The 26,057-nt window shown below is 33.1% G+C and overlaps 2 protein-coding genes and 3 long non-coding RNA genes across 12 annotated transcripts; 3 read left to right on the forward strand and 2 right to left on the reverse strand.

Annotated features, from left to right (window-relative positions):
* LOC104725595 (centromere protein S-like) lies at positions 842-3,408 on the forward strand. The gene is made up of 5 exons (XM_010444272.2): positions 842-883; positions 1,753-1,990; positions 2,352-2,423; positions 2,928-3,008; positions 3,089-3,408. The coding sequence occupies exons 1-5, from the start codon at positions 842-844 to the stop codon at positions 3,241-3,243; spliced, it is 588 nt and encodes a 195-aa protein (XP_010442574.2). The 3' UTR covers positions 3,244-3,408.
* LOC104728779 (proline-rich protein 12) lies at positions 4,581-6,186 on the forward strand. Its single transcript, XM_019232071.1, is given in 6 exon segments — positions 4,581-4,635; positions 4,750-4,826; positions 4,972-5,481; positions 5,540-5,722; positions 5,795-5,927; positions 6,065-6,186. Coding segments are annotated over 6 exon segments (1,080 nt in total).
* Positions 7,167-8,094, reverse strand: LOC104725597. Of its 3 annotated transcripts, none has more exons than XR_757931.2 (4): positions 8,004-8,094; positions 7,749-7,894; positions 7,517-7,581; positions 7,167-7,399 (listed from the first exon to the last, which is right to left on the reverse strand). It is a non-coding gene; the product is annotated as an uncharacterized LOC104725597 (long non-coding RNA). The 3 variants fall into 3 exon arrangements; XR_757932.2 differs by having other exon boundaries at positions 7,167-7,407; XR_757930.2 differs by lacking the exon at positions 7,167-7,399 and having other exon boundaries at positions 7,443-7,581.
* Positions 17,961-19,751, reverse strand: LOC104725598. Of its 2 annotated transcripts, XR_757935.2 has the most exons (8): positions 19,601-19,751; positions 19,328-19,370; positions 19,055-19,192; positions 18,823-18,903; positions 18,681-18,714; positions 18,466-18,530; positions 18,276-18,348; positions 17,961-18,113 (listed from the first exon to the last, which is right to left on the reverse strand). It is a non-coding gene; the product is annotated as an uncharacterized LOC104725598 (long non-coding RNA). The 2 variants fall into 2 exon arrangements; XR_757934.1 differs by lacking the exon at positions 17,961-18,113 and having other exon boundaries at positions 18,166-18,348; positions 19,601-19,750.
* Positions 22,063-24,124, forward strand: LOC104725599. 5 transcript variants are annotated; one of them, XR_757940.2, is made up of 9 exons: positions 22,063-22,260; positions 22,383-22,432; positions 22,525-22,768; positions 22,856-22,916; positions 23,015-23,176; positions 23,253-23,335; positions 23,410-23,496; positions 23,590-23,764; positions 23,846-24,124. It is a non-coding gene; the product is annotated as an uncharacterized LOC104725599 (long non-coding RNA). The 5 variants fall into 5 exon arrangements; XR_757938.2 differs by having other exon boundaries at positions 22,525-22,570; positions 22,699-22,768; positions 23,590-24,124; XR_757937.2 differs by having other exon boundaries at positions 22,525-22,566; positions 22,699-22,768; positions 23,590-24,124.

Genomic DNA, 26,057 nt, shown 5'->3' on the forward strand with positions numbered 1-26,057 from the left:
TAAAAAGATAAAAACAATACTATATTAAAACTGTCTAGCCATAGAAAAATCTATCCTATAATATTCTGTCCGAACAAAAGTTGTGGTTTGAATTATACGATATTTTGTTGGTTAATAATGTTTTTGCATCATTTTAATCGGCTGATTGGCAAATTGCTTCCATCAAATCATCAATAATGATATATGCCTTTCTTTTACACAATTATCAAAAACCTGAAATATGTCTGATTCCAAAATTCATTTGTGTGTCACGTACTCACGTACTAGGGGACTTTTATACTCGTATCTAAGGACTAAGGTTCATGCATGATTGGTGATAGAACTTTGTGCTTCTTTCTTTCCCTAATGCATGAGTAGGGGTTCCCTGAAATAATATATGATTCTTAAAACATCATATATATCAATGCATGGATACATCTCATTTCTACAATCGCAATTCCTCTAACTAGTTCTCTAAGATATATAATCCATGTTTGGTTTTGGCTATATAGCATCACGAGGACGTTCAATAAATTGTGGTTTGTTAATTGTTTCCCCATCCTCCACTCATCTACCACAAAAGTCAAAAGCTATCATAGTATATTGTACTCTTCTAAAAGATCGACCAAGTGTAAAGTGCCAAACAACCAGATTTTACATGTCATATATGAAATATTAAATCTTCACTATTCTCTTATTCCTAAGCTTACACTTTTACGAAAAACTAAATTTGGTTATTTGATCCTTTCCTTCCTCTTTTATTAAATGTTCCAACTTCCAAGCTTACGTTAGATTCTTTCAGAGACCACAAGACCCCCCATTGAAAGAAAAAGCTTTTACCCATAAATACAATCCATAAAAAATGAGCTTGAGTAAAATTGCCAAATCAGACGGAACCGTAAAGGTAATGAAATTGTCGAACAACCAACATATATATAGTCCAATATCTATATATATACCTTTAATAGTGGCTCTGATAGATTTAAGAACTCTCTCAAACAGAATACGATATGCAATTAGATTGAACTTATGAATCATAGAGATTGTAACTCACAAATCCGAAATAGGAATCGCTACAAAAGAGTATGAGCAACGAGATTACAAACAGATCAACATAGATCTCTTCCAGCACATCGCTAGGCGAAAATCAGAATAACAAACAACATAAAAAGTCTCGAGTTCTTCCTCCTCTATTTATTCAAATTCCCAAAAGCTTAACAGCAAAGCCTCCTCTTCATTCGGAGTCTTCGATTTGAGTTCCACTCGCGGCCACGTTAGCCCCTCCAACGGCTAATTCCTGCTGAGCTGGCAACTTCCTCTGCTTCCTGAAATAAGCTTGGTGAATCATATCAGGCTCACAAACACAAACATCATCCCAAGATAAAATTTAGATTTATGTTGGTTATAATGGCTGTCCTCGGATCAAAAGAAAACGTTAGAAAGACTTAAAAGTACTATTCTCTAAAGACCTCTCTTAGCGTTGCAATTGCAAAGCATATATATAATATATATATATATATATATATATATATATATATATCCAAAAGTACTTAATTAGTGTTTGATCAAGAATCAAGACGACTTCTGAGTTGTGAGTTCTGACTAATGTTGATAAGGACTTAATTCATACGAAAAGCTGGAATATATAACTGGTAGACACGTGATAGAGAATCCTGGAACACATTAGTTTTAGTTCTGTAGCTTAGTAACAAAAAAATAATAATAATAAAATACCTAAAATTCATTAAGCAAAAAAGACCTCTTCGGAGACAGATTATCAAAACGCGGCGTTTTAATTTTATTTTCCCGCGTATTTTTCTCCCTTTATTATCGGATAGCCCAACAATTCTCAGGCGAAAGAAACCTAGCTGCTTCGCCTTCACCATGGACGTAGAAGGCGAAGACAAAAGCGATTATCTCCAGATCGACCAAATCGTTGAAGAAGATACCATGGACGATCTCATCAGAGACCGATTCAGACTCTCTGCTATCTCTATCGCCGAAACCGAAGGTTAGACTCTCCCTCCGTCTCCTCCCATTTTCAATTCGATTCTCAACATTTCCGGCGAATCGACGGTGGTGGTTTGTGAATCCGATTCTGGGATTTCGATTGATTATGAAATTTTTCGTGATTATTCAATTTTAATTTCCACTAATTCCTTCGTTCGATAATCTAATTTGGCTTCGGATTTGTCGGATTAGATTTGGGGATTTTCAATTTTTTAGAATTGATGAATCAACATAGTAACGAGAAGCTGCTTGAAGTACAAAGTTGAATTTAGAATCTTCTTGGTATAAGTTAAATAGATGGAGAAGAGTTGAATTTGATTGATTTGAGTTTCTTTTTTTTTTTTTTTTTTGTGTTTGAGCAGCGAAGAAAAATGGAATGGAAATAGCTGGACCTGTTGTGGCATGTGTAGCAGATTTAGCCTTCAAATACGCAGGTGAGAGTTCAGTGTTTCAATGCATTGGAACACTAGCCCTGCAACTCTCTTTTCTTATGGTTTGAAGAACCCTGTTGTAGTTACTACTAACTTGGAAACTTAATCTAGCTTCAGGGGAATACAGAATAGTCAATGTGCTTTTGGAAGTGATCTTTTGTTTAGAGGAATCCTGGTTTATTTAATTTTACATTAATGAAATGTGCAGTGTTAGTTTTCCATGTTTTAAATCATTTCATTCAAACTTTTTCATTTCTACTATTCACTCTAAATCTCGATCTTGCTTCAGGGGAACACAGATGGTCAGTGTTTTGGAACTAGTCTTTTGGTTTGTGTTGTGAATTTTTATCATTTGGTGAACAAGGGTTTTCTTCTTAGGCCAATATGTGTGTGTTAGTTTATAGAAAATAGCAAATATAGTAAAAGCAATATGTGTCTGTTAGTTTACTGTTTTAGTTTCCAGAATAGCTTTGTCTGAAAGTTTTGCTTCTTTGTTATGAGTAACAGAAAATGTTGCAAAGGACCTTGAGCTATTTGCTCATCATGCTGGACGCAAAGTTGTGAACATGGACGATGTTGTTCTCTCCGGTATAAACCATTTCTCTCTCACACGTTCATGATCGTGTTTTCTTAGTTATGAATTTCTTATCTGTTTTTGAAATTCGCAGCGCACAGAAACGATAACTTAGCTGCCTCTTTGAGGTCACTGTGCAATGACCTAAAGGCAAAAGAGCCACAATCTGATAGGAAACGCAAGAAAGGATCAGCCAAGAGAGAAGACAAAGCCAGTAGTAGCAATGCCGTTCGCATCCCCGATTTGTAACTCTTCAAGCAGCGCGTAAATACATGCATTCCTTTATTCATATACATAGAGGACAAACCTTGAGGATTAAATGGCCTGGAACTTTTGTAGAAGTTTATAAAAGACATTTGCATCAACCTCTTTATTCAACTTAAAAGAAATAAAATCTGTATACCTCATAGTAAAATATTAAACCCAAACCACTTTTCTATAAACCAAGCCCACATATAATTTTGTTTTAATTGTAAAATTTAAACTCTAACTACCTTGTTTATAAACCTAAATGATATATATTTTTTGTTCTAATTGTAATGTCTAAACCTTATCCACGTTATTGTAAATCCAAGCTGACAAATAATTTTGTTCTAAATGTAAAATCTAAACTCTAATTCTTATTTATAAACTCAAACCAATCTATAACCTTAGAAAACTAGACCAAACCAATATTTAATTTTCTTTAATTAAAAGTATAAAGAATTTGTTCTCTTAATTTGTTTTGTTTTTTAAATTTAATTTTAATCTATTTTTAAATAAAATATTATAGTAAATTTTGATTAGTTGAATAGGAGGAGGTGAATATAAGTATTTTTTAATATTAAAATATCCGATTAGGAAATTTTAAAATATGCGTGTATGTCGAGAATATCTTTATATTCTATGTAGATTTGCAATTTTGCATATATCTTTTAGCCATTTAGGGAATTGTTCTCTTTAAAAAAAAAAAAAAAAAAAAAAAAAAAAAAAAAAAAAAAAAAAAAAAAAANTATACCCATGTTTTAAAAATTCTCGCCTAGCACCGATTATGCTCCGTAAAATCGCTAGGCTCACCCTCTCCACCTCGATTAATGACTAATCCCCGCCTAACATCCATTATCCGATTATACCGTCTAATCTGATTAATTCCCGCATAATTCTGTATATACCGATTATTTTTTAAGCCAAATATAAATCAAATATATATATTTCTGTTATTTAGACATTTAAATTAAGAGTTTATGATGTTTTACAATAACTAATGTACAAACTTTTAATTAAATCATTATTTTTTTCTTAATATTACGTTTTTATGTTTTTACCGTAATTTTAAAGACAATACTATAGCTTTATATTTTATTTGATATTTTTCTTTTCACATAAACATAATTATACATATATTTAGTACTATATATTTTTAATTTACTATTAATTTAATAAAATAACCTAAAAACTAATCTCCGATTAATCTCGTTTAATCTCAAATTTTCTCGCTAGGCGCTAGGCACCAACCGATTAGCGCCTAGCGATTTCTAAAACAGGGATATATACTAATGTAAGCTCGGTTTTATCTAAGAAAGTTTCCCTAGCCGGGTTAGATAACAATGTCACAATCTGACTCTTCTCCGACGAAGAAACAGAAGCTGGAGGATGGATTAGGTATAGATTCTGATCCATATTTTGCTTGTTACACAGTGAAGATTATATATGAGGGATCCCCGATTTGTCCTAGGGTTAATGTAACAAAGGCGTTCTGATTGTTTCGTGTTGTAGGTAAAGGAAAATCTCAGAACGAGATTGGTGCTGTAGGGATTCGAGAAGAGAAAGATAATGAAATTGAGAATGATAAGGTATTTTTGTTTGATTAGAAGATCTAAAACGTTGATCCTTTACAGGGATACAGAGTTTTGATTGCATGTAAAGTCTTGTCTTGTTTTTTGGTGTCTTTCTATGCGCTTTGTGTGAATGTCTCTCAAGATAATTTCATTGTTGTAGGATAAAATTCCAGACTATGATCCTACTGAAAATGGATGTGGCGCGCCTACCTCTCCTGGTTACAGCCCTGATTACTCTTACGGCCCTTCCTGTTCTTGTTAGTACCCTTGCTCTCCTGATCACATCCCTTCCTCTCCTTACAACCCTAACTCTCCCCCTACATCTCCTAGTTACTACCCTTCCTTTCCTGATTATGATCACTTCTCTTCCAATCCTTACACCCCTCCCACTCCTGGTCGTCGCACCCCTTCCTCTCCTAGTCCTAGTTACAGCCCAACCTCTCCTAGTTACAGCCCTACCTCTCCTAGTTACTCCCCTCGATACATCCCCCCTTCCTCCCCTCAATACCTCCCTACATTTACTCAATACACCCCTGCCTTAAGCGACATGGAAGCTGAAAACAAGACATCTGATCATCTCAAGGAGATTGGTCATGAAAGTAGCCAAGTGGGTGGTGGAAATTACCATGATGCTGAGGGCACTCGCATAATTCATGTCCCATGTTTAAAGGTTTGGTTTTACCTTTTGACTATTGTTTCAGTATCACCTACTGATGTTTACTCTGCAGGTAGCTCTACTGGTTGGTGCTGCGGCGACTTTACGGTTTCTTCAGCACAGCCTTTGTGCTCGAATCCGTATTTTGAAGGATTCAGAGGTTGACTTGAAGTCTGCACTAAGACCAGTGGAACTAACTGGAACTGTTCTACAGATCGAGTTTTCTCAGCAGCTTATCGACTCTGTTCTAGCAGAGGTTGTCATAATTATCTCAAATATTCTTCTTTTTGTTTACTACTCTCAACTATTCTGTTTTTTTCTTTTTAAGAAATTTGGTTACAATAATTTCAGGAGCATCATGAATAATAAACCCATGGAAGAGGAAACTAAGAAACCATCTTCTCAGAAAGATTGTGAAGCTCTTACCGAGCAAGTCCTTACCGAGTCTGAACATCTCACGTGTGATGCAGCAACCTCTCCAAGATATGAAGTTGTTCATGTGTTGATATCTATATNGCATTCCCTATATTAAGTTATGTAGCACAACAGAGTGTTATTAATCCTAAAATAAGTGACTCAAAACATATTGTTCTTTCAGTTATTGTGTTAGAGGAGATAACATGTGATGGTCGACGAAACTCTAGAGATATGAAGGTTGTAACAGATATGGAAGTTCAAGTCAAGATGCCAAATGAACTCAAGAAGTCCAAGTGGTACTAGCACATCTACAAAAGTACTTTTTGGATTCTTCCTTGCAACTTATTCTTATGATAAAGTTGCCATAAGCAGTGGGATACTTTCAAAATCTTTTTTCTGGAATGATATTAATCTCATTTATGAAACCAAAAAGGCACTAAATAATCCCACCAAGAAGGCAAAACTTTGGTGAATTCAAATTACATTATGTTGACAAAATATTTCCTCGACAAATAGGATATGAGTCATTGAGATCCAGCCACTTGAGAATACAATCCTCGTGAAATTTATGGGAACAACGCAACTCCATGATCTTCCTCTCACCTCCCACAACTGATCTATACAGATTGCGCAGCAGTCATAAAGTTCTGTTGGTATTGGATGACCCTCGAGCCCATTATCATTGAAGCATACCAACACAATCTCTTTTACAACTTCAACTTCAGCTTCCACGGAGAAACCCTCTTCTTCTCCAAGTAGGTGACTCATGTTAATCACGTCTTTGGAGATTCTAGGAACGATGCGGTGCTGAATCCAGCTGCAGATCCTTGCCTTGGATAACACGTTAGCCACATATCTATTGCATGTTTCTTCTTCAGCAATGAAATAAGGTGGAATCTCATATACAACTTCCTTCTCTTCTAGGGTTTTTTTTTGTTTAACTAGCCACTATAAGAAATATGCGTATTTTTAGCACACGAAAAAAACTATTATATCGTTTAGATAGCGATTTCGTAAACGCTGTCTTTGCCGGTGCCATCTTAGAGGGGACACATACAATAGCGTTTTTTTTCTATGTTATTATTTGTCTCTATGTAATAGCGCATTGTTATCGCTATATTAAAATTATTAGTAGCGTTTTTTATTTGTCATATTATAATTAATAATAGCAAAATATTTGTACTATAGTTTTGCTAATAGTACCTATAAACTGTTGCTATAATATTAATTTAATTTATATATATATATATATATATATATATCAGCCTTCGTAAAATTTTAAATTTATAAGATGAACTTTATAGAAGACTGAAATTACCATACATATCATTCTTAACATTGCAACACACACCATAAAACACACACCAATTCTTACAAACTTTTAAAGAGAAACAAAATCTTCAAGAATTGGTACCAAAACCTCTTCATACTTGCAAGATAAGAGGAAGGATTTAGCTTGTCCATATGCTTCTTTGGAGTATCAGACATAAGCGGGATTCTTTTAACAACCAATGCCCTGCATCCCTGAGACGACAACAAAAATTAACACCAAGTAGCCACATGTTCAATGAGAATCACCTAGTATCAAACACTGTAACATCATGGCTGCTTCATTTCAACAAAAGCTATATACCTGTTCACGAACAACATTAAGCACATGCACGAGGGTGAAGTGGACCAGATATAAATTCCCTAGGCCTGAACTCAATCACCAACCAAAGAATCTTTGTTTACATTGAAGAAGAAAAGTTAGAAAACAAAACATAAAAAATCCAGCAAGGCAAACTTCAGCCTTTTCAACATGATCTCTGTGATTAAAATAACTTTGGCAAATATTAAAGTCAGAAGTACAAACTAGAACTTACAATTATGTTAAAACGTGACACCAGACCAAGGTGGGAGGTAGACATCTACAGGTCAACAAGCATAATTAATGGACTTTAAGCATCTAAAGAGCTTTGAGTATCTGAACCTCTCGCTTGACGTCCTCAACGGCAATAGGAAGAACCATCTGAGAAGAGCATTAACAATCAAAAGCTTTGTAAAAAAATGCAGGGAATAAATGGAGAATCAGTCCAGTTTGTTACATTCCGGAAATGAAGACAAGACCAAATCATCACCTCATAATCATCCTGTACACTGCAACATCGATAAAGAAAGGCACCTCAAACATTAACCACACCATACATACTCAAGATACCCTAAATGTACATTCCAAGTATTTGGAGGAAAGAGTGTTTTTTGGTTCGGAAAAAATGTTGTTAAAATCCTAAACTATGTATTTTTGTTTATTTAAAACATTAACTCTTTATCTGGTAAAATAATTATTCATTTTTTTTGTTGACTTTGAAATAAATCATAAAGTCTTGTTGAACATATAAATCTAGGATTCGAACTCTCACCTCTTTATAAGAATAATAGTTACTTCACCCACGGGGCTGTGCTACTTTTTACTAACTAATTAACACACATACAAACATATATAAGGTTTATGTTCGAAGAAGAAGCGAGAACAATGGTGAAGCCTTCTTCTTCAGCTTTCATCTATGAAACGTCTTCTCATCTCCCACACGACAAAATTTTCTTCTCAATATTTCCGACTCATCCCTTGTTGGATAAAACAGAAAATTGCAGGAAAGAAAAAGAATAACTGAAACTAAAATTGCTGGATTGAAATTGAGAAGCACAAAGTCTGAGAATACAAAGTGAGAAATATAAATAGAGGAAGAAAATAAATACCCATAACCCATGATAATAAAGTTAATTAATCAGAACTACCCACAATTACTAAACCCATAAACCATAAAATCCTAAAACCCATATTTAATTTTGAAACCACAAATTCTCTGAAGCCGTATTCTGGATTATCGATTGGTGGAGCTTCTCCTCTTATTTCGAATCTTTAGAATCTCCACCGTCGATTTTTGATTCTCCACTTCCAGCGAGATTTATTATCACAGAGTTGAACTCCAATTTTGCCTCCTTGAAAAGCACCGAACCCCTAAAAGAAAGAAGAAGAATTCTGTGTAACTAGTCTCAGTAACGATTAGTTAACTCTGTGTAATTGTTTTGTTTACCCAGTTAACATAGTGCCTCAATCGGCAAAGTCAACAAGACTTTAAGATTTATTTCAAAGTCAACAAAAAAATGAGTATTTATTTCACCAGACGAAGAGTTCATGTTTTCAATCAACGAAAATGCATAGTTGGGAATTTTTATGACATTTTTCCCTTTTTGGTTCCCGCTTACATATTTTTAGGTTTAGCGTTTATAAAACGTTATCATATAATTTCATTTTTAAGATTTTATCAATGATAACACTTACGAAAACTGCACTATGTTTTTCTGCTATCAATGCTCATATTTCTTGTAGTGTAGGATATCACGACCATTACGATTGCGGATAATACACCGCTCGATTCCTCGGAACTTTATTGTAAACGATGCTGAATATTTTGGAATCGAGTGCTTGCATCTTAGAGAAATAGTTTACATCCCACGCCGTTGAACTGGTCTCCATAATTAAGGTTATGATCATGACCAAAAAGAAGACAAAGTGTTTGTGTTTGCGTTCTCTTGCGTTTTAATGAACGAGTAGCTTACAAATCCATCTGGTCGCGTATTACTTAAGCGAGCTTTTTCCATAATTAAAAACAAAAAAAATGGACAAAGAAAAATCTGACAAATATAATAAAAGGTTTAATTTCATTATTATATTTTTTACATCAAACATTCTTATAATTTATTTAAAATTTTTTGAAACTCTTCAGATTCTTTTCTTCACACGTGGGTTTGGATTCATTCTCTTCGTTATTGACCTATATTGTGGGTGAATCTGAAATATCGAATATTTTATGTAAGTTCCGATTGGTACGTATACACGATGCGAGACAATAACCATAATAACAAGAAGAAAAATATAAATATCGAATAATCTATTCGTTGGATTTTTTTTTATAAATCTAAAGTATAACATCATTTAAACTTGCTTCTTTAAAAACAAATTGAATTTTAAAAAAAAAATTCAACGTATAGAACATAGTATTGAATTTGAACCTAAACTTATAAGTATGAATATGGATAAAGTAAATTTACTAAATCGTATAGAACATAGTATTTTTTTTTTTTTTTTTTTTTTTTTTTTTTTTTTTTTTTTTTTTTTTTTTTTTTTTTTTTTTTTTTTTTTTTTTTTTTTTTTTTTTTTTTTTTTTTTTTTTTTTTTTTTTTTTTTTTTTTTTTTTTTTTTTTTTTTTTTTTTTTTTTTTTTTTTTTTTTTTTTTTTTTTTTTTTTTTTTTTTTTTTTTTTTTTTTTTTTTTTTTTTTTTTTTTTTTTTTTTTTTTTTTTTTTTTTTTTTTTTTTTTTTTTTTTTTTTTTTTTTTTTTTTTTTTTTTTTTGGTATTAATAGACTCTAGTTTTTTGGCACATCGGACATGGATTCTTTCCATGGTCGGGACGTGTCACCTGTTAATATTTAACTTCTTCGAAGATCTACACTGGCAGTTTTTCACAAGATACCAACAGCTCCGGCTTTAGACATGTGTCAGAGGTACAAATGCACAGGGTCTAGTCATTTTTTAGATGAAAATAAGGTCTAAAATTTTTCTTTTCTCACAAAAACACAGGGAAAAAGGTTCATTTTCTTTTTTTGAGCTCAAGGATTTCAATACTTTTGAATCGGGCTTGGATACCAATATATTAAAAATTAAAAACTAATAAAAAAGCAGGAAAATGAGTCATAATCGATTCTGGTTTGAGTAATAGAGGTGAGCAACTCAAATGATACTTGATTTTATATTATTGATCAAATTTTTATTTTATAAATTATTTATTTGTTCAATAAATTATTTTTACAAAAACATTAAAATAATATTTATGAGGTACTCATAGGAGCACTTTTAGTGATGGTATTAGACCACCTCCACTGGGAGGTACTCTCCTCAATTCTCTTGTTTCTGGGCCCAAATTTTGAATAAAAAATCCATTTCAGGTCTAAATTACCTGAGAATCCATCCTTTAGGAAGCAATTTGAGCTAACCCATGAGAACCGCGACGTGGCTAATTGGGATTGGTTCATGAATAAATATAAAAACTATTTTTTTTTTATTCTTCATTTTTCCTTTCTTTTTTTCTTCCCCGACTCTCTTCTGTCTCGACACAGAACGGCGACTCGATGGCTATTGAGATCGAAACCGGAAAATCAGTGGATTCACCTCGAATCCTTTGATTTTTCCGGCTAAAACTGGAGGGTTTGTAGTTGAGGAAGACGATGGCCACTCCGATCGGGTTAACCGTAAGATGTGACGCTTCGGTTCTCACGACGACCTACCTCCTTTTGCGACAGAGAAGGTTCATCTTCTCATCTCTTAATTATTGATCTCGTTGTTAATGTTAGGGTTTAGGTTAAATTCGATTTGATTGTGAGAGTGGGTAATGTTTGATGTTCAATTGGTTTGTGATTTGTATCGATTGTTTGTCTGATATATGATAGTAGGTTTTCCTTGTGTTGTAAGGTGTTGTTTTGTGTTTTAGATTGTAAAGGGATGAACTGTCTTTGTGTTTTAGATTGTATAGGTAATCAAGCTTTTGATCCTAGTTGAAAAAACAATAACACTTTACGATTTCTGGTGCTTTAAAGGTTTACAAGACAGTGAACTTTTGTTTCTAATCTTTTCTAATGTAATTGTATCCGGAACTGAAATACCAGACTTGTTCTAGGATCACAAGGTATGAACTTCTCATGTCTGTTTAGTAGTAGAGGGTTTAACCGTGTGTTGTCTTGTTTGATCGTGAGAATGTTTGTAAATATAAAACGATTGTGAGAACTCCTTTTCTTTATGTTTGTTAAAGACCCACTCGTTCTTCTCCCTTTTTATATTTAGTGAGTACTCTCTCTTGCTTGTTCCTCATGCCTTCTCTCACCTTTGATTTTCCTACCTGACGAAGAATCTGCTTTTTTTTATTTTGGTCCGGGTTAATTTATTGCTTTTAGTTGTCTTGTCTATGTTTGAGGTAAGGGTTTTAATCCTCGTGAACACTTTACAGTTCTCCTGAAAGATACTACTTTCTTTGTTTCTTAACAAGTTTCTAGCTTTCTCTTCTTTTTTCTTGTGTTACTCTTTTTGCTGTGACCAAATAACATAAAAAAAATCCCATTTTGTGACTTTAAGTTTTTATCTGATTGTTGTTGTTTGTATCAGGAACTGATTGATTATAAGGTGAAGCAATGTTTTTGGTTTTGGTTCTATTGAGCTTCACTCTTCTTATTGGTGATAGAGCTTCAAGGACTCGTAATGTTGATGTTGGAGCCATCTTCAGTTTAGGCACTTTACATGGTGATCTTACAAGCGTTGCCATGAAAGCTGCTGAGGATGATGTCAATTCTGATCCTATCTTCCTTGGTGTATCTAAATTGCGTATAATGACTTATGATGCCAAGCGCAACGGATTCCTCACCATCATGGGAGGTGAAATAAAGTGACCTTGTTTCATTGGTTCTTGTTTTTGAAACTTAAACTTCTACTTATCCATAGAGACTGATGCTGTGGATATAATTGGTCCTCAGACATCAATAATGGCTCATGTTCTGTCTCATCTTGCAAATGAGCTTAATGTGCCTATGTTGTCATTCACAGCTTTAGACCCTAGCCTCTCTCCGCTCCAGTTCCCGTTCTTTGTATAAACAGCACCTAGCGATCTCTTTCTGATGCGTGCCATTGCAGAAATGATAAGTTACTACGGTTGGTGTACCTATATGAACATATAAAACCACGGTGTTGTAAGAGATTTGCTTATAAATCCCACAAATTCTCATTCTAAATAATAATCTTATTACTCAACTACACACATAACTACAACAATTAGAGATCATTCTAATTGATCAGTTTTTTTTTTTGTCGTGAGTTCTAATTGATCAGCTTCATACACAAGATTGCTACAAATCAGATACAAAAATGTTACAAGAGAGAAAACTCACGACAATTTTTTTGATTTCTATTAATATAAAGAATTTAAATCATTCTTTTATCATTTTAGATAATTAAAATTTGATAATTAATAAACTAAATTTTAAAAATTATTATTTAAATGGTTGAGCAACCTTATTTGGGGTTTTTAATGGAGGGATAATTTTGTTTAAATTCTTAGTAGATTGCTTTAATTAGTTTAGTATTAATTATATGATTAATTAATTTCTGAACAACTTAGGAGAGTGACTGGAGTGGAGATGCTCTTACATTTTTCATTTCTCTGTTAGTTAGTTGGTTTAGCAAACTCACATATGAAAGACATATCCAAAAACAAACATCACTGTTCGACAAATTTTGTTATTTTTATTTTCCTTTCTCTCCCCATTAATGAAGTTTTGGACTCGCATACCACTTTTCTACTTCATAATTTGAGTCAATTATTACAAGCTGAAAAAAAGACGCCTTACTAAAGTTGAGTGAGAATAATAGGTTAAGCATTTTCATCAATAACTAATTTTCCCTTACCCTATACGATTTCGATTTATCTTATATTCCAAATCATTGTTAACTAAATCTCAAGGGCTCTACAAAATGTGGTCGATTTGGCCAGGAAGTGGAATATTGATTCTCGCAAGATAGGATGGCTTTGGCTAATGCATCTATATGGATTATGGTATATATGTTTAACTGAAGGTAAGATAAATATACTTTAAAAATCGTGGAGTTTGATATTCTTTTAAGAAGTATCACTTATATATAGAAGGATGACTAAAAATTGAATATTGTCGTTTTTGAATTATTTTGTCGGATCTCATAGAAGGATGAGCAAGGAGAAAAGAAAATGTACGTCATATAACATGGCTGATGGCTCTATAGTTGCATGTACTTTTCATCTATATTCTATTATTTACAGGATGATTTACTCAAATGATATCCAAATTAGATAATACTACCAAAATCTATAAATAAAGATTTTATTACTAAAATATTTCGGGTATTTTCAAAATATCCAGCGTGCCCTTGTTTTATGTTACCGGAAAAAACGTAATTACAAAAATACCATTGCCACGTCAGACGCCGTGTCAAAAACACTGACGTGTAACAATAACTCAGCCATAACGCGTTACAAAGGTATGTTGCGGCTGAGTTACAGGTATATTTCGGCTGAGTTATGGAAAAAACATTTGAGTAAGAGCGGACGGCTGAGTTAGAGCATAACTCAGCCAAGCGTTACGGCTGACTTAACAAAATCTGGCTGAGTTAGAGCATAACTCAGTCAAGCGTTACAACTGACTTATCAAAATCTGGCTGAGTTACGCTTTAACTCAGCCGTCCTTACGACTGAGTTTTCACCCGATGGTTGAGTTGTTAAAATTTTGGCTGAGTTATCACTACGACACGGCTGAGTTATCACTACGACACGGCTGAGTTACCATTTTCCGACTGGCTGAGTTATCGTACAACTCAGCCGTGATAGACTGACTTATCGTACAACTCAGCCATTCGACGGTTGACTTAGTAGCAAAAGATTAATTACTAGAATGTTATTCAGTTACGGCTGACTTATTAAACGATACGTACATATTTTCAGTTGATGAAACGGCTGAATTTGGCAGCAATTTTTTTTGCTTTTTAATTACTGTAATGTTTTTCATGTTGTGACTGAGTTATAATTTGTTTGATGGCTGAGTTATATATAGACTGAGTTATTAATTGTTTGATGGCTGACTTGCCACGTCGGACGTAACATCCATGTCAGCATTCTATGTCATCTTTTTTTTTCTTCCGGAAATATGAAACGTCGTTTGACTCTTGTTCTTCAACTGGTAAATAAGTGAACTATTTACCTTCTTCTTCACCTTGTTCTTATACTTCTTCTTCACTTTTCTTCTTCACCTAGTTCTTTCTACTTCTTCTTCACCTTGTTCTTCATTTTCTTTCATGGATCCAGTTCCGGTACTAATTGTTTCCGGTAATTGGGTAAAGAAACAGAGATATGTATTTAACACTGACGATAGAGGGTGTATAGTTGTGCAGATCGATGGTGGCACGACACACGACAAGCTTGTGGAGCTTGTTCTTGAAGACTACGGATTGGACGCGTTTAGCCATGAGCTAAAGTTGAGCTACATGTTCTCGAACAAGGCACTGAAACTAATGGCGCATGATACTCCACCAGTTTTTGTCTCCAATGATCGACAGTTGCAATGTTTTTTGGGATATGGAAAACCAATCAGCTACGTCTCTGTGTATAGTTTTCGGCGAAAGAGTCTACAGAAACTAGTGGAGCTAGAGGAAGTATNTAGCCGAAAAGCGATATTTTGGCGGAAAACCATCAATTAACCTAATAATAGACGCGAGCTTTTGTTTTCCTATTGTTTTTCCTTTATATTCTCCTCATTCATATGTCTGACTNCATCAGCCATTAAGGATTTATAAATCACTATAACTCAACTGTCACATGAATCGACGAGACCTTTCGTTTTCCCGTAAATATTATAACTCAGCCGTAAAGTCATATATATCATCCATTTACTTTCAGATTGTTTCTTGTGATAACTCAGCCATAACTCACTATAACTCAGCCGTCACATGACCTTTCGTTTTCCCGTAATGATTATAACTTAGCCGAAAAGCGATATTTTGGCGGAAAACCATCAATTAACCTAATAATAGACGCGAGCTTTTGTTTTCCTATTGTTTTTCCTTTATATTCTCCTCATTCATATGTCTGACTCTCTTTCATCTCATTCTTCGTTTCTCTTTATCTACTCCTAAATCACAGATCTGCCTATCTGTTACATTTTCCTATCGACATGGAAGTTGTTCCTCATATCGATGGATAGTTTTTTAGAGATGTCGAAGCGATCATTTGCGCCACTGGTCTGGAGAATATTCTGGTTCTAAACCCTGGTGTGGGTTCCTGGGTTGACAAAACCATTGTTACCTGGTTCAAGTTCCTTCACGTTCTCTCTATCGCGATTGGAGGAATACTTCAACACAACTGGCACCATGTGTGGCCGACGTACCGCTTGATTCCCTTCCACTTTAAGAGACGGTGGTTTCTACTCCTCGCGGTAAGATCACTAAAACAAACCACCATATTGATATTATTCTATACTCTTATCGTTTATTTCCTTTAATTGTAGCGTAAATACACGTGGGATCCAAAGCACACTTTAACGGTCTGGACGCAGTTTAATTTGGTGGCTAGAACGTTATTCAGATCCCGGATGCGTGCTCTCAAGAGGATATGGGCGAGTGGTGGCAATAAACCCGAGATGCTGACTAGCATAGTTTGGAATGATTTGGTCAATATGTTTGAAGAATTTCGCTCAGATGACATTGGTTTCAAAAAGTGATTTTCATTGTACTTTCGTGTCGTCTTCTATATGAACTATGAACTACGAACTATGATTTTGTGTTTTTTTTTCGTTTATGTTGTACCTTCATATTAATATAAATCAGTCGTTATTTCGATATCTCAGCCATTACGGAATGATAACTCAACCATAAAGTTCGATAAGTCAACCACAATATTTGATAACTCAGCCATCACTTTATCTTAATTATTTACATAACTCAGTCGTGAATAACGATAACTCAGCCAACCCTCAAATTAGAATGTGTAAAAATCACTCTAAGTCTATAAATATCCTTTTTTATTGGTTTTAATGATAGTAATAATCATATTTCCATTCTAAATTTAATTTTTGAGTTATAATAATTTTAATATTCAAATGTTGGAGAAATACTTTTTGAAAAATAAAATTCTAAATTCGAATAATAATTATTTAATTATTTGCAATAATATCTTGTGATAAAAAACTCACTTTATGAATTTATTATGCGTGTGGATTTGAGTAGGCACAGAATTAGTGATTTTTCGCGCTTCCCTAACAACACTTTTTGTGACATCGAGAGACGTTTTAATACTTATTAGGAATCTGAAAGAACAAAAGACCCAGGAAAGAAAGAAGAATACGTTTTCATATTATTGAGAAGACCCTAAACGATAACTCAGCCGTCATAAACTATAACTCAGTCGTCATAAACTATAACTCCGCCAACCCTCAAATTAGATTGACTAAATAACCGACCAAACCGAACTAAACCGGAAACTATTTTTTCCATTATTTTCGGTTAATTACGGTTATGTTCGGCTTGCTATCGGTTATATTAAGTTAATCGACCTAATTTGGATAACATTTGAATTATTTATGGTTATATATTCATCTAACATAACCGGAAATAACCGAAAAATAATTTCAAAAATTTTTAAATTTTCAAATGGTTATCATATTAGTATATTCAAATTACCACCTTAAACCAAACACAATATAACCAAAACCAAACTGTTATATTAAAACCCATAATGTTGGAAATATGAACTCTACACCTCAAACCCTAACCCTAACCCTAACCCCTAAATGTCATGTTTTGAATGTTTTACACATTTTGATCAGACTGTGTAAAAATCAATCTTTGTCTATAATTATTACTTTTTATTGCTTATAATGATTGTAATATTCATTTTTCATTCTATATTTTAATTTTGAGTTATAAGAATTCTAATTTACAAATATTTCATAAGTCACCTGTTTATGTCGATAACTCAGCCATATCAGTCAATTGTTTGAGAAATACTTTTATTCGCAATTCGAATTCAAATTTTTTAATTAATTTGAATAATATATTGTGAGAAAAGCTAACTTTATGTATTTACTATGTATCGATCTGAGCAGGCACATAATTAGTGATTTTTTGCGATTCTCCAACAACACTTTTTGTGATATGGAGAGACGTTTTAATTAGATAATTTATTAGGAATCTGACAGAACAAAAGACACATGAAAAAAAGAAGAATACATACTAATATCTCATAACTCAACCGTGTGAAGTATATAACTAAATCGTAACTTAACCGTAAATCAGCCATAACTTTGAAAATAGACAAATCAATGTTTTACATACCCAAGTACAATTCATCTCGAACTGAGCATAGTCACGAACTATCTTTAAAGAGTGTAAACGTGATGGTATAATAATAATGTGCAATGCTTTACAAAATTTATAGGAAACAAAAATTTTGAATTCTATTTTAAATCTGATTCTGGTCAAGAAACTCTTCGTAAGCAGACGATCCACTGGAAAAGTCATTATCGTAATGGTCATCATCTTCCTTAGAGCATATGATGATAGAAGCATGTTCATGGCAAAGCTTAGATGGCAATGAGCTCCAACAAGCTCCAACACTCATGGGCCTGAGTGTTATGGACATCATGTCATATGGACACCATATTAATGCACTTAAAATATGTAACCAAACAGAAAAAGCCAACTCATAACCAAACTGTGTTTAAAAATTTATGTTGTAAAGACTAAAACATGATGCTAAAACACTAAAAGTACATTGACTTGTTTACCAACAGTTCTTGAACCCTCCACAATATTGTTCAAGGAAGACTCACTATGAGCATCTAGAACTGATAAATGCACCTATAACAGCAAAGAAAAAAAAGAAAATCTGATTAGATTAGTCAAAAGCACATTTAAAATATCAGCTAAAGGGAACCAAGTTAATCAAGAAAAATGATAAATAAGAGTCAGACTAACCTAATCATGTTCGTGGCTGATGAGAAATCCCTTAGCCATTCAGCAGCATGTTACCGTTACGTCGTCTATACGCAAATAGAAACACACCAAAATAAAAAAAAAAGGGATGAATTTAAAATATTTGTTAATTGAAGGGACCAAGTTGTAATCATGAAAACAAACAAGGGTTTAATCGTTTATACACTAATCATTAGTGATTGCAATTATAAACATACCAATATCAGTTTGGTCATTACAGCCATGGAAGACCTGCAAATAAGCAATAGTATCGTGCTTTAGGACAAAGAAAGATGACAACAAATTCAAAAATAAAGTAAGTGGTAGAGCAAAAAAGAAAAGAAAACAAAAGTCACTTACATTATTATAGTAGCGCGCATGTGGAGACCGGAAAGCTCAAACAGGAATTTACAATCCAGTAGGATGAATATTAAGAATAACCTGCAACGAGAATTTGAAAGACCAAACCAAAGAGTGAGTGATACAAGTTGAAGAAACAGTAGTGAAAAACAGGTCAGTATGTGATCAATAAGCTTCACGACAGAGAGTAAGATATCAAACACAGTCTTTAACACACAATAACCGGAGTTACCTTTGTAATGGGAGAACCTAGCTGGCAATGAGCTCTACGGGATGTGCCTTCACCTAATCCAGAAACCATTGAAACTTCTTGTCCCTGATACCAAACAATGAGTTCGTGTGCCAAGTAGCTACATTGAGATGGATGAACCTGAAAACAGTTGAAGCAAACAGAAAAAGTTAACTCTTAACCAACCTGAAATCACATAACAAGAAGATATCATATTAAAGAAAAAGAACCAACGAAAAGCTAAATCAAAAGAAATATTAAGAGACAATTAACGACCTTACAAAATCAGAACCGAGATTAAACGGTGACCAAGTCAAGCCTGCAAAATAAAACCCAACATCATTTAATTTCACCCTAACTAAGAATGAACAAAAAAAAAAACCAGATAAAACCATTTGTAAACTGATCAGCTGATTCAGATACATGTACAAGGAAACCCGCTGAAAACAAAGCAAGACGAAAATCATAACCAAGACAATAAAACTAAGTTTTGAGACAAAAAAAAAAAAAAGAAAAACTAGAGAGAAAATTACATATATAAATAAGTACCTGATGGTAGCTGTAACTCTGACTCTCACGGCTGTATCTGATTTCAAAGGCGGGATCAGATGAGTCTTGCTCACCTCCACCGGCGATTCTGGACTACCTGGGTCCGTCGCCGTCGGATCTCCCAGTTTTTTTTTTTTTGGGTTATGAACAGTAGAACCTTTTCAGTTACCTCTCTTTGATATAAACAACAACTGTCGATTGATTCTGAAAAAAAAAGTCTTCAGTGACGTGGTCAAACAAAAACGAGGTGTATTGTAATTTGCTACGTGTATTTTTTTTTATTTTTTTTTTTAAAATTGAAAAACTAAATCTAATGGATAAATTGTAATTAAACACTAAATATTTGAGTAATATTTAAAAGATTTATAAATATGAGTAATAAACCAACTTTTTGATAACATTTGAGTAATTCTTTCTTGTTTATATATGGTTCTCTATTTGAATTATTGTGATTTATCTTTAACGATAATTACCAATCTTTGTTTTCACCCCAAATTATGGACCACTCTTGTTATATATGGTCGACGTTATATTCGTGAAGGCTAAGATGAAAACATAATTATTCGCTTATCGGAACAGCGGTACTGGGTTGTGTTTCCCACACGTTACCGTTTGATATGTATCCTTAAAAATATATACATATATATATATATGCATCTTTGAGTGATTCAGAAAAATAGTGAGAGGTTTTGGTTTCCGACGATTGATATTGCGATGTTTGTTCTGTTTATGTTTGTGTTAATTTCTCATGTGAAATTTTGTGAAGTGTTTGTATATATAGGCCTTTTTGTTTTATATATACCATATTACAATTAGTGTAGATTACTTTGGCTTTCTAGTGGTTCTTGAAATTGTTAAGCAAGTAATTATATAGATTTGACGCCTTATAAGTTGAGGTCCCGATAGTCATGTGATGTCTATCAGACAGGCACTACCGTGAGTTGAGAGATTTATATTTTTAAGGTTGTCAAAAAAAATTATTATATCTTTTTAGTATGACTTGGACAGGAACTTGCATGCTTTACATATGGATGAGCTAAAGCGAGAGTACTGGCAGAGGTAGTAAATCAGTTAATCAGGGTCAAAAACAAAACTTAAGAGATCAATTATGTTATTAAAAAAATTATAAGTATCAATTGTGTTATTTTACAAAGATCAATTTGATTTTTTTTTCTAAAAATTCAACTAATTTTAAAAATTGACCAGCGTCATTTGACCCACATGGTTGTACTTGTTCACTAGAGAGAGAAAGTTCTCATACTAGTAATTTCCAATGAAAAGACATAATTTTCGTTTCATCTTTAGTTTGCAAGGTTTGTTAGAGGGACACATAACTGATCAGAAAACTAGAGCTTGGTCTAAATTCCCTAGGTTTCGAGTAGAATCTGAAAGTATAACAAAACAGTTCCAAGTATTTCGTTTATGTGATTTTTATTGTAATATAGCCTAATATTGTGCAAATTGTTGGTTGGTTGCTTTGAATTTTTATTTTATTTTGTAGCATTTAGATACAAAAATAAAAATGATTGAATGGAAGATAAATAATATAAACAGTTATACTGTATATGATAGTGATGGCAAGACGTGGGGCCGTGGGGAGAAATTAAGAGATTCCAATCAGTTTCACAACAATAAGTAATAACTAAATCGCATGCAAATAGAATTTCATAGAAAATAGGTATGGGTCACCCTTACCCACCCTCTCTCATGTGACAATTGGCATCAAATTCAAGGGTTTGAATGATATAAACTGAAGTGGTGTATTATCATTGGTTGTTATTCAATAATGATGTGGAAGAAGGATGCACTTGTCATTCCTTCTCTAAGAACATGTCAAACCTCATAAAACTAACGGACCTCAAAAAAAAAACAAAACTTGTCACTCCTTGTCCTAAGTATACTAGTATAAGAAGATAAAAGTAGAGATTTGCTTGGTGGCAATATTATTTATAGTTAGGGTGTTGAAATCACATTAAACTAGTAATTCAATCTCTTAAGGTCAGTTACGCTTACGCTGCTTATTGGGATTTGAGTGCAATCCTATGTGCTCGTGAGGTTCATAAGGAAAAAAAAAATGAAAAGTAGATATGCACTAGTAAAAACTGTTCAAATAGTTACGGGTAAATGTTACTGAAATAATTGTAGCAAAATATAGCTACAAAATGTGACACATTAGTGACAATATATGAAGTAATTTAATTTGTAGCTATTGTGTGGGTAAATAGAGATATATAGTGACATATAGTTACCAAAACATTTTGTAGTAAAATTGTTACATAATTTGTGACACACCATATTGTAGTGTCATTACCCACAACAGACGTCGTTACTATGTGTCGTTAATTTTAGCATCACTTAATAAATGATATGAAATATTTTGTTAGTATCACAAAATAGAAACGATGTTAAATATTGAGTTTAAAAGTTAAATATAAAATTTGTTAAATATTACTCGTTTCACCTCAACACTAAGAAAAAATAAAAAAAACTCATTGACCTAATTATCTAAACGGAGAGCGAGCCCGTGTATCTCTCTCTCTTTCTCGCATCACGGCGATCCCTCTGTCCGACGAGAATTCATGGAATCGGAAGCAAACAGAGGATTGTGGTATCATGTCGCCGTCCATCACGTCATGTCGCCGCCGCAAACATCGGTAAAGGTAAGTCTCGCCTCTTGTTCCTCACTCCTTTCACTTTTGGCTTCGTTACCCTGTTCTAGGGATCAGAAAGTGTCAAATAAGTTCTTTCTGGGCTCTCATAATTGATCTCCCTCTCTATCTAGGGTTATGTTGATTTACAGAGGATGAAGAAGTACAGAGGCAAATGGCAGAGGTTTGTTTCTCTGGTTAACCACTCACTTTTGTTTTTCCTTCTTTGATTTTTTCGTACCCTCACTAAGTCAATCCGCTTACTTTATATGGAAGGCCACTCACATGACAAAGAAGAAAGTGAAAAACGAGGCCAAAGTGGGTATAATCAGATTATAGTTCTATATGATTTTCTTATGTTGATTGAGTAATCATATATATGTTTGTGTTTACGATTGTAGAGGAAATCAGTTTTTTTTTTTTTCATTCTGGATATGAAATTACAAGCAGGAACCAAAGGAGAATAATAATGACTTACCGTCAAGAAGCTTTGGCACTCTATTGTCCAGGGGAGATAATAGTGAGTCACATTAACTTGACTTTGTTAATCACTGTAATGTTTTGATTTTGGATAAGCTCTCTTACATACATGAGAATGTTTCTGCAGATGCAGGAAGGCAGGCGTTAGGAAGTTCTAACACACAAGCCAAAAAACTAAAACCGAATCAGTAAGCAATTTGATTGATTTTGTGTATCTTTGCGTTGTTCTTCATTATCCGCATTTGTTCTACTCAACCCACTATGGTAAACCCTTTGTCTTTTGCAGATCATCCAAGTCACCTTTTCCTATCTACATAGATGCAGTTTCAGACACTACATCAGGGAGTCAACCAGAATCAGACAAGTCAAAGCCAGAGTTTGGTAGTTGGCTCATGCTTGGAGGAACAAAGAAAAAAATTCTTTACCTAGAAAATGGGCATCATTCAAGGTTTTGACCTCTACCATCCTAAACAAAACTTTCTATCTCTTTAAATGGATAGCTTACTGCGTTTATAACCTCACAGGTACCTCAGAAACCCATAGTGAGAACTGCAGCAGCCTCTGCTTCAACCTTTGAGGTTTTTGTCGGTGAAGAAGAATGCACAAAGTAAGTTTGACAATTTTTGAATGTTTCTTTGGAACAAGACATGTTTCCATCATTAACTTGATTATGAAATGCAGAGAGGGCGGAGATAAGAAGAAGAGTGATGAAACTATCTCATCATCATCAAACGCTCTGCCCCTTAATGATGGCCGTGAGATAAAAAAGTAAGCAAAAAAAAGCTTCTCTAGTATCATCAAACATATATTATTATTTCATGACTTATAGTATCTGACAACGTTTCCTTCAAAAAACTGCAGAGAAACAGAGCTGCTTCGACAGAACCCTTTAAGACATTTCCCACCCAACAGCTTCCTACGATGATGATGATATTGGACATTCATCTCCACACGATCTTCTGCTTTGAGATTTGAGCTTATATCCGTGGTTTGAAAAAATATCACAAGATTGTGTTGCTGCTAGTTTACAACTCAGGTATGGACAGTAGATTTGTTGGTAGCTCAGGAATTATGTTTGGCCACACATAAATTGAGCTTGGCTAACATATTCTCTAAGACCTTGATGGTTCTAAGAGGGAACTCACGAGGATGATTCAAATCTTGCTTCAAGGTGGATAATTGGTTGAGCTTCTCTATTGGCGAGGATTAGATGTATGAAAATTGGTTTGAGTATTCTAAAGAGATTACAGTTTCCTATAGTGGATGCAACTGGACTTAGTTTATTAAACTCACGCTTGCAATTTTCTTTGGGGGTGGGAGTGATAGTGAGTATCAGTTATCAAAGAGGAAGGATAGTGTATTCATCTACTTATTTTTAATTATGTTTTTAATTTTATTTTGTAATACAGTTTTTTTTTAAATGATGGTTTCATAATAATAAATATAGTATTTTTATTTTAATATTATTTCATTCCAAAAGTAAAATACTATTCATAATTTAAAAATAATTACTAAAAATATTAATAATTTGTATAAATACAATTTAACCATAATCGTAAATTTGTTATATAGAGAGCTAGTAGCAGTTGTATCTATTTGCTACATTTTTGTTCATTACTTTTTGTGGCAAATTGCAAAGACATAAGTCACAAATAGTAGCTATTTGCTACTAATTAACTAGTATCTAATTGGTAGCAAATTACCACAATTAGTGATGGAGATGAAATTTGCTATGACCAAATAATTACTAATTAAATTTGTAGTAAAATAGTAACAAATATTTTTTTGCTACGAATAATATGCAATACTTACAAATTAAATTGTAACTATACAGAACATTTTTCTAGTGATGGCTCGTGAGGTTCAGATGAGAGATTGGGTAGATCTTAAGAACTGTATTTGTCACAAGAAATTAATCCCAACGAACAAAAACATATGTGTTTTGGGTTTGTGTAGACCAGCGTGTTAAGTTACACGTACGTTGTAAAGATTGCTTAAATCTTTTTTAGTTAAAACTTGAGTGGAGTGTTATAAATAATGTTATATTTGAAGGTGTGATCTCTGTTTTTTTTTTTTTTTTTTTTTTTTTTTNTATAGAATTGCATTATTCGTTTTTTTAGAACTGCCATTATTGCAAGCTAATAAATAGGTCGATGTCGGTAATCTTTGTCTAGTATTTGTCGGTGTCGACGGTAAATCCGTAAATGTAACTATATATGTTTGAAATAATTAGGCGTTACTGTGTTAAAACATCATATTCTATGTGCTCTCAAACCATGATATTATCGTTCTAATAATTATCGGTTAACCTTTGATATAGGAAAGGAACCATGGAAATGTAAATGCTGATACTATTGTCGAACAAAAAAAAAATATATATATACACATATATATATAATACTAAAACTAGGTGATACCCCGTGCTACAGCACGAAATTATATATTTTGTTAGTTACTTTTTCTTGTAATTTGTATTTTTGTAATGTAGTTTTTTTATTTTGACTTATTTTCTTTGTTTATATATTGTTTATTTGTATATTTGGGGTTATACAGTACATTAGAAATCCTAATAGAGTAATTAGTTTGTAAAATGTAGCTTTTCACGGAAACAGGCATACTGCAATATTGGATAGTCGTTTTGTAAGAGAATAGACACTCCGCAATATCGGATAGTAGTTTTGTAAGAGGATAGACACACCGCAATATCGGATAGTTTGTAAGAGGATGAGTTTTTCTTTATTTTGGTTTGTCGTCGAAAGAGGAGAAGTTGCATGTTTAATTTTAGTGTGAGATATTTCAATGGTTAGGAAACCATTGTATTTATAGTGAGATTAAATATATTTAGGTTATCATTTAAAAGTTAATATTTGATATATCAAATCTCAGCAAAATTGAAAAAAACCAATTTAATTTATAGTTTGATAAAAATACATGTTTTAACGGGTTTAACTCAAACTTTTTTTATATTTTAAAAATTTTAAGTTTAAAAATATTAATATTACTTAAATATTTTATAGACTTAAATATATTATAATATTTTAAAATTTCAATGGAGTTCAAATATTTATAATAATTTAAACATTCTATAAAAATTTAAATATTTATAATCTCTTAAACTTTTTTAAAAAACGTAAATATACTATAATATGTTTACTTTTTAAAAGTTTAAATATGCTCAAATATAGAACTAAATTAAACTGTTAAATTTGGATACCTGATAAATCAAGCTTCTTGCTCATTTCTACTCAAAACATATTAGTCATATATTTATAGTGATTATGAACCATATTCCGAAATATTTAGTCGATGTGGGATATACAATACAGATT

Source organism: Camelina sativa, chromosome 11, assembly GCF_000633955.1.
Source record: "Camelina sativa cultivar DH55 chromosome 11, Cs, whole genome shotgun sequence".
NCBI lineage: Eukaryota > Viridiplantae > Streptophyta > Magnoliopsida > Brassicales > Brassicaceae > Camelina > Camelina sativa.

Excerpts from the sequence above, each read along its gene's own strand:
- LOC104725595 (XM_010444272.2), top strand. The coding sequence starts at position 842 with ATGAGCTTGAGTAAAATTGCCAAATCAGACGGAACCGTAAAG. Across the intron at positions 2,424-2,927 it reads TTTAGCCTTCAAATACGCAG|AAAATGTTGCAAAGGACCTT; the intron begins GTGAGAGTTCAG and ends TATGAGTAACAG. Across the intron at positions 3,009-3,088 it reads GGACGATGTTGTTCTCTCCG|CGCACAGAAACGATAACTTA; the intron begins GTATAAACCATT and ends TGAAATTCGCAG.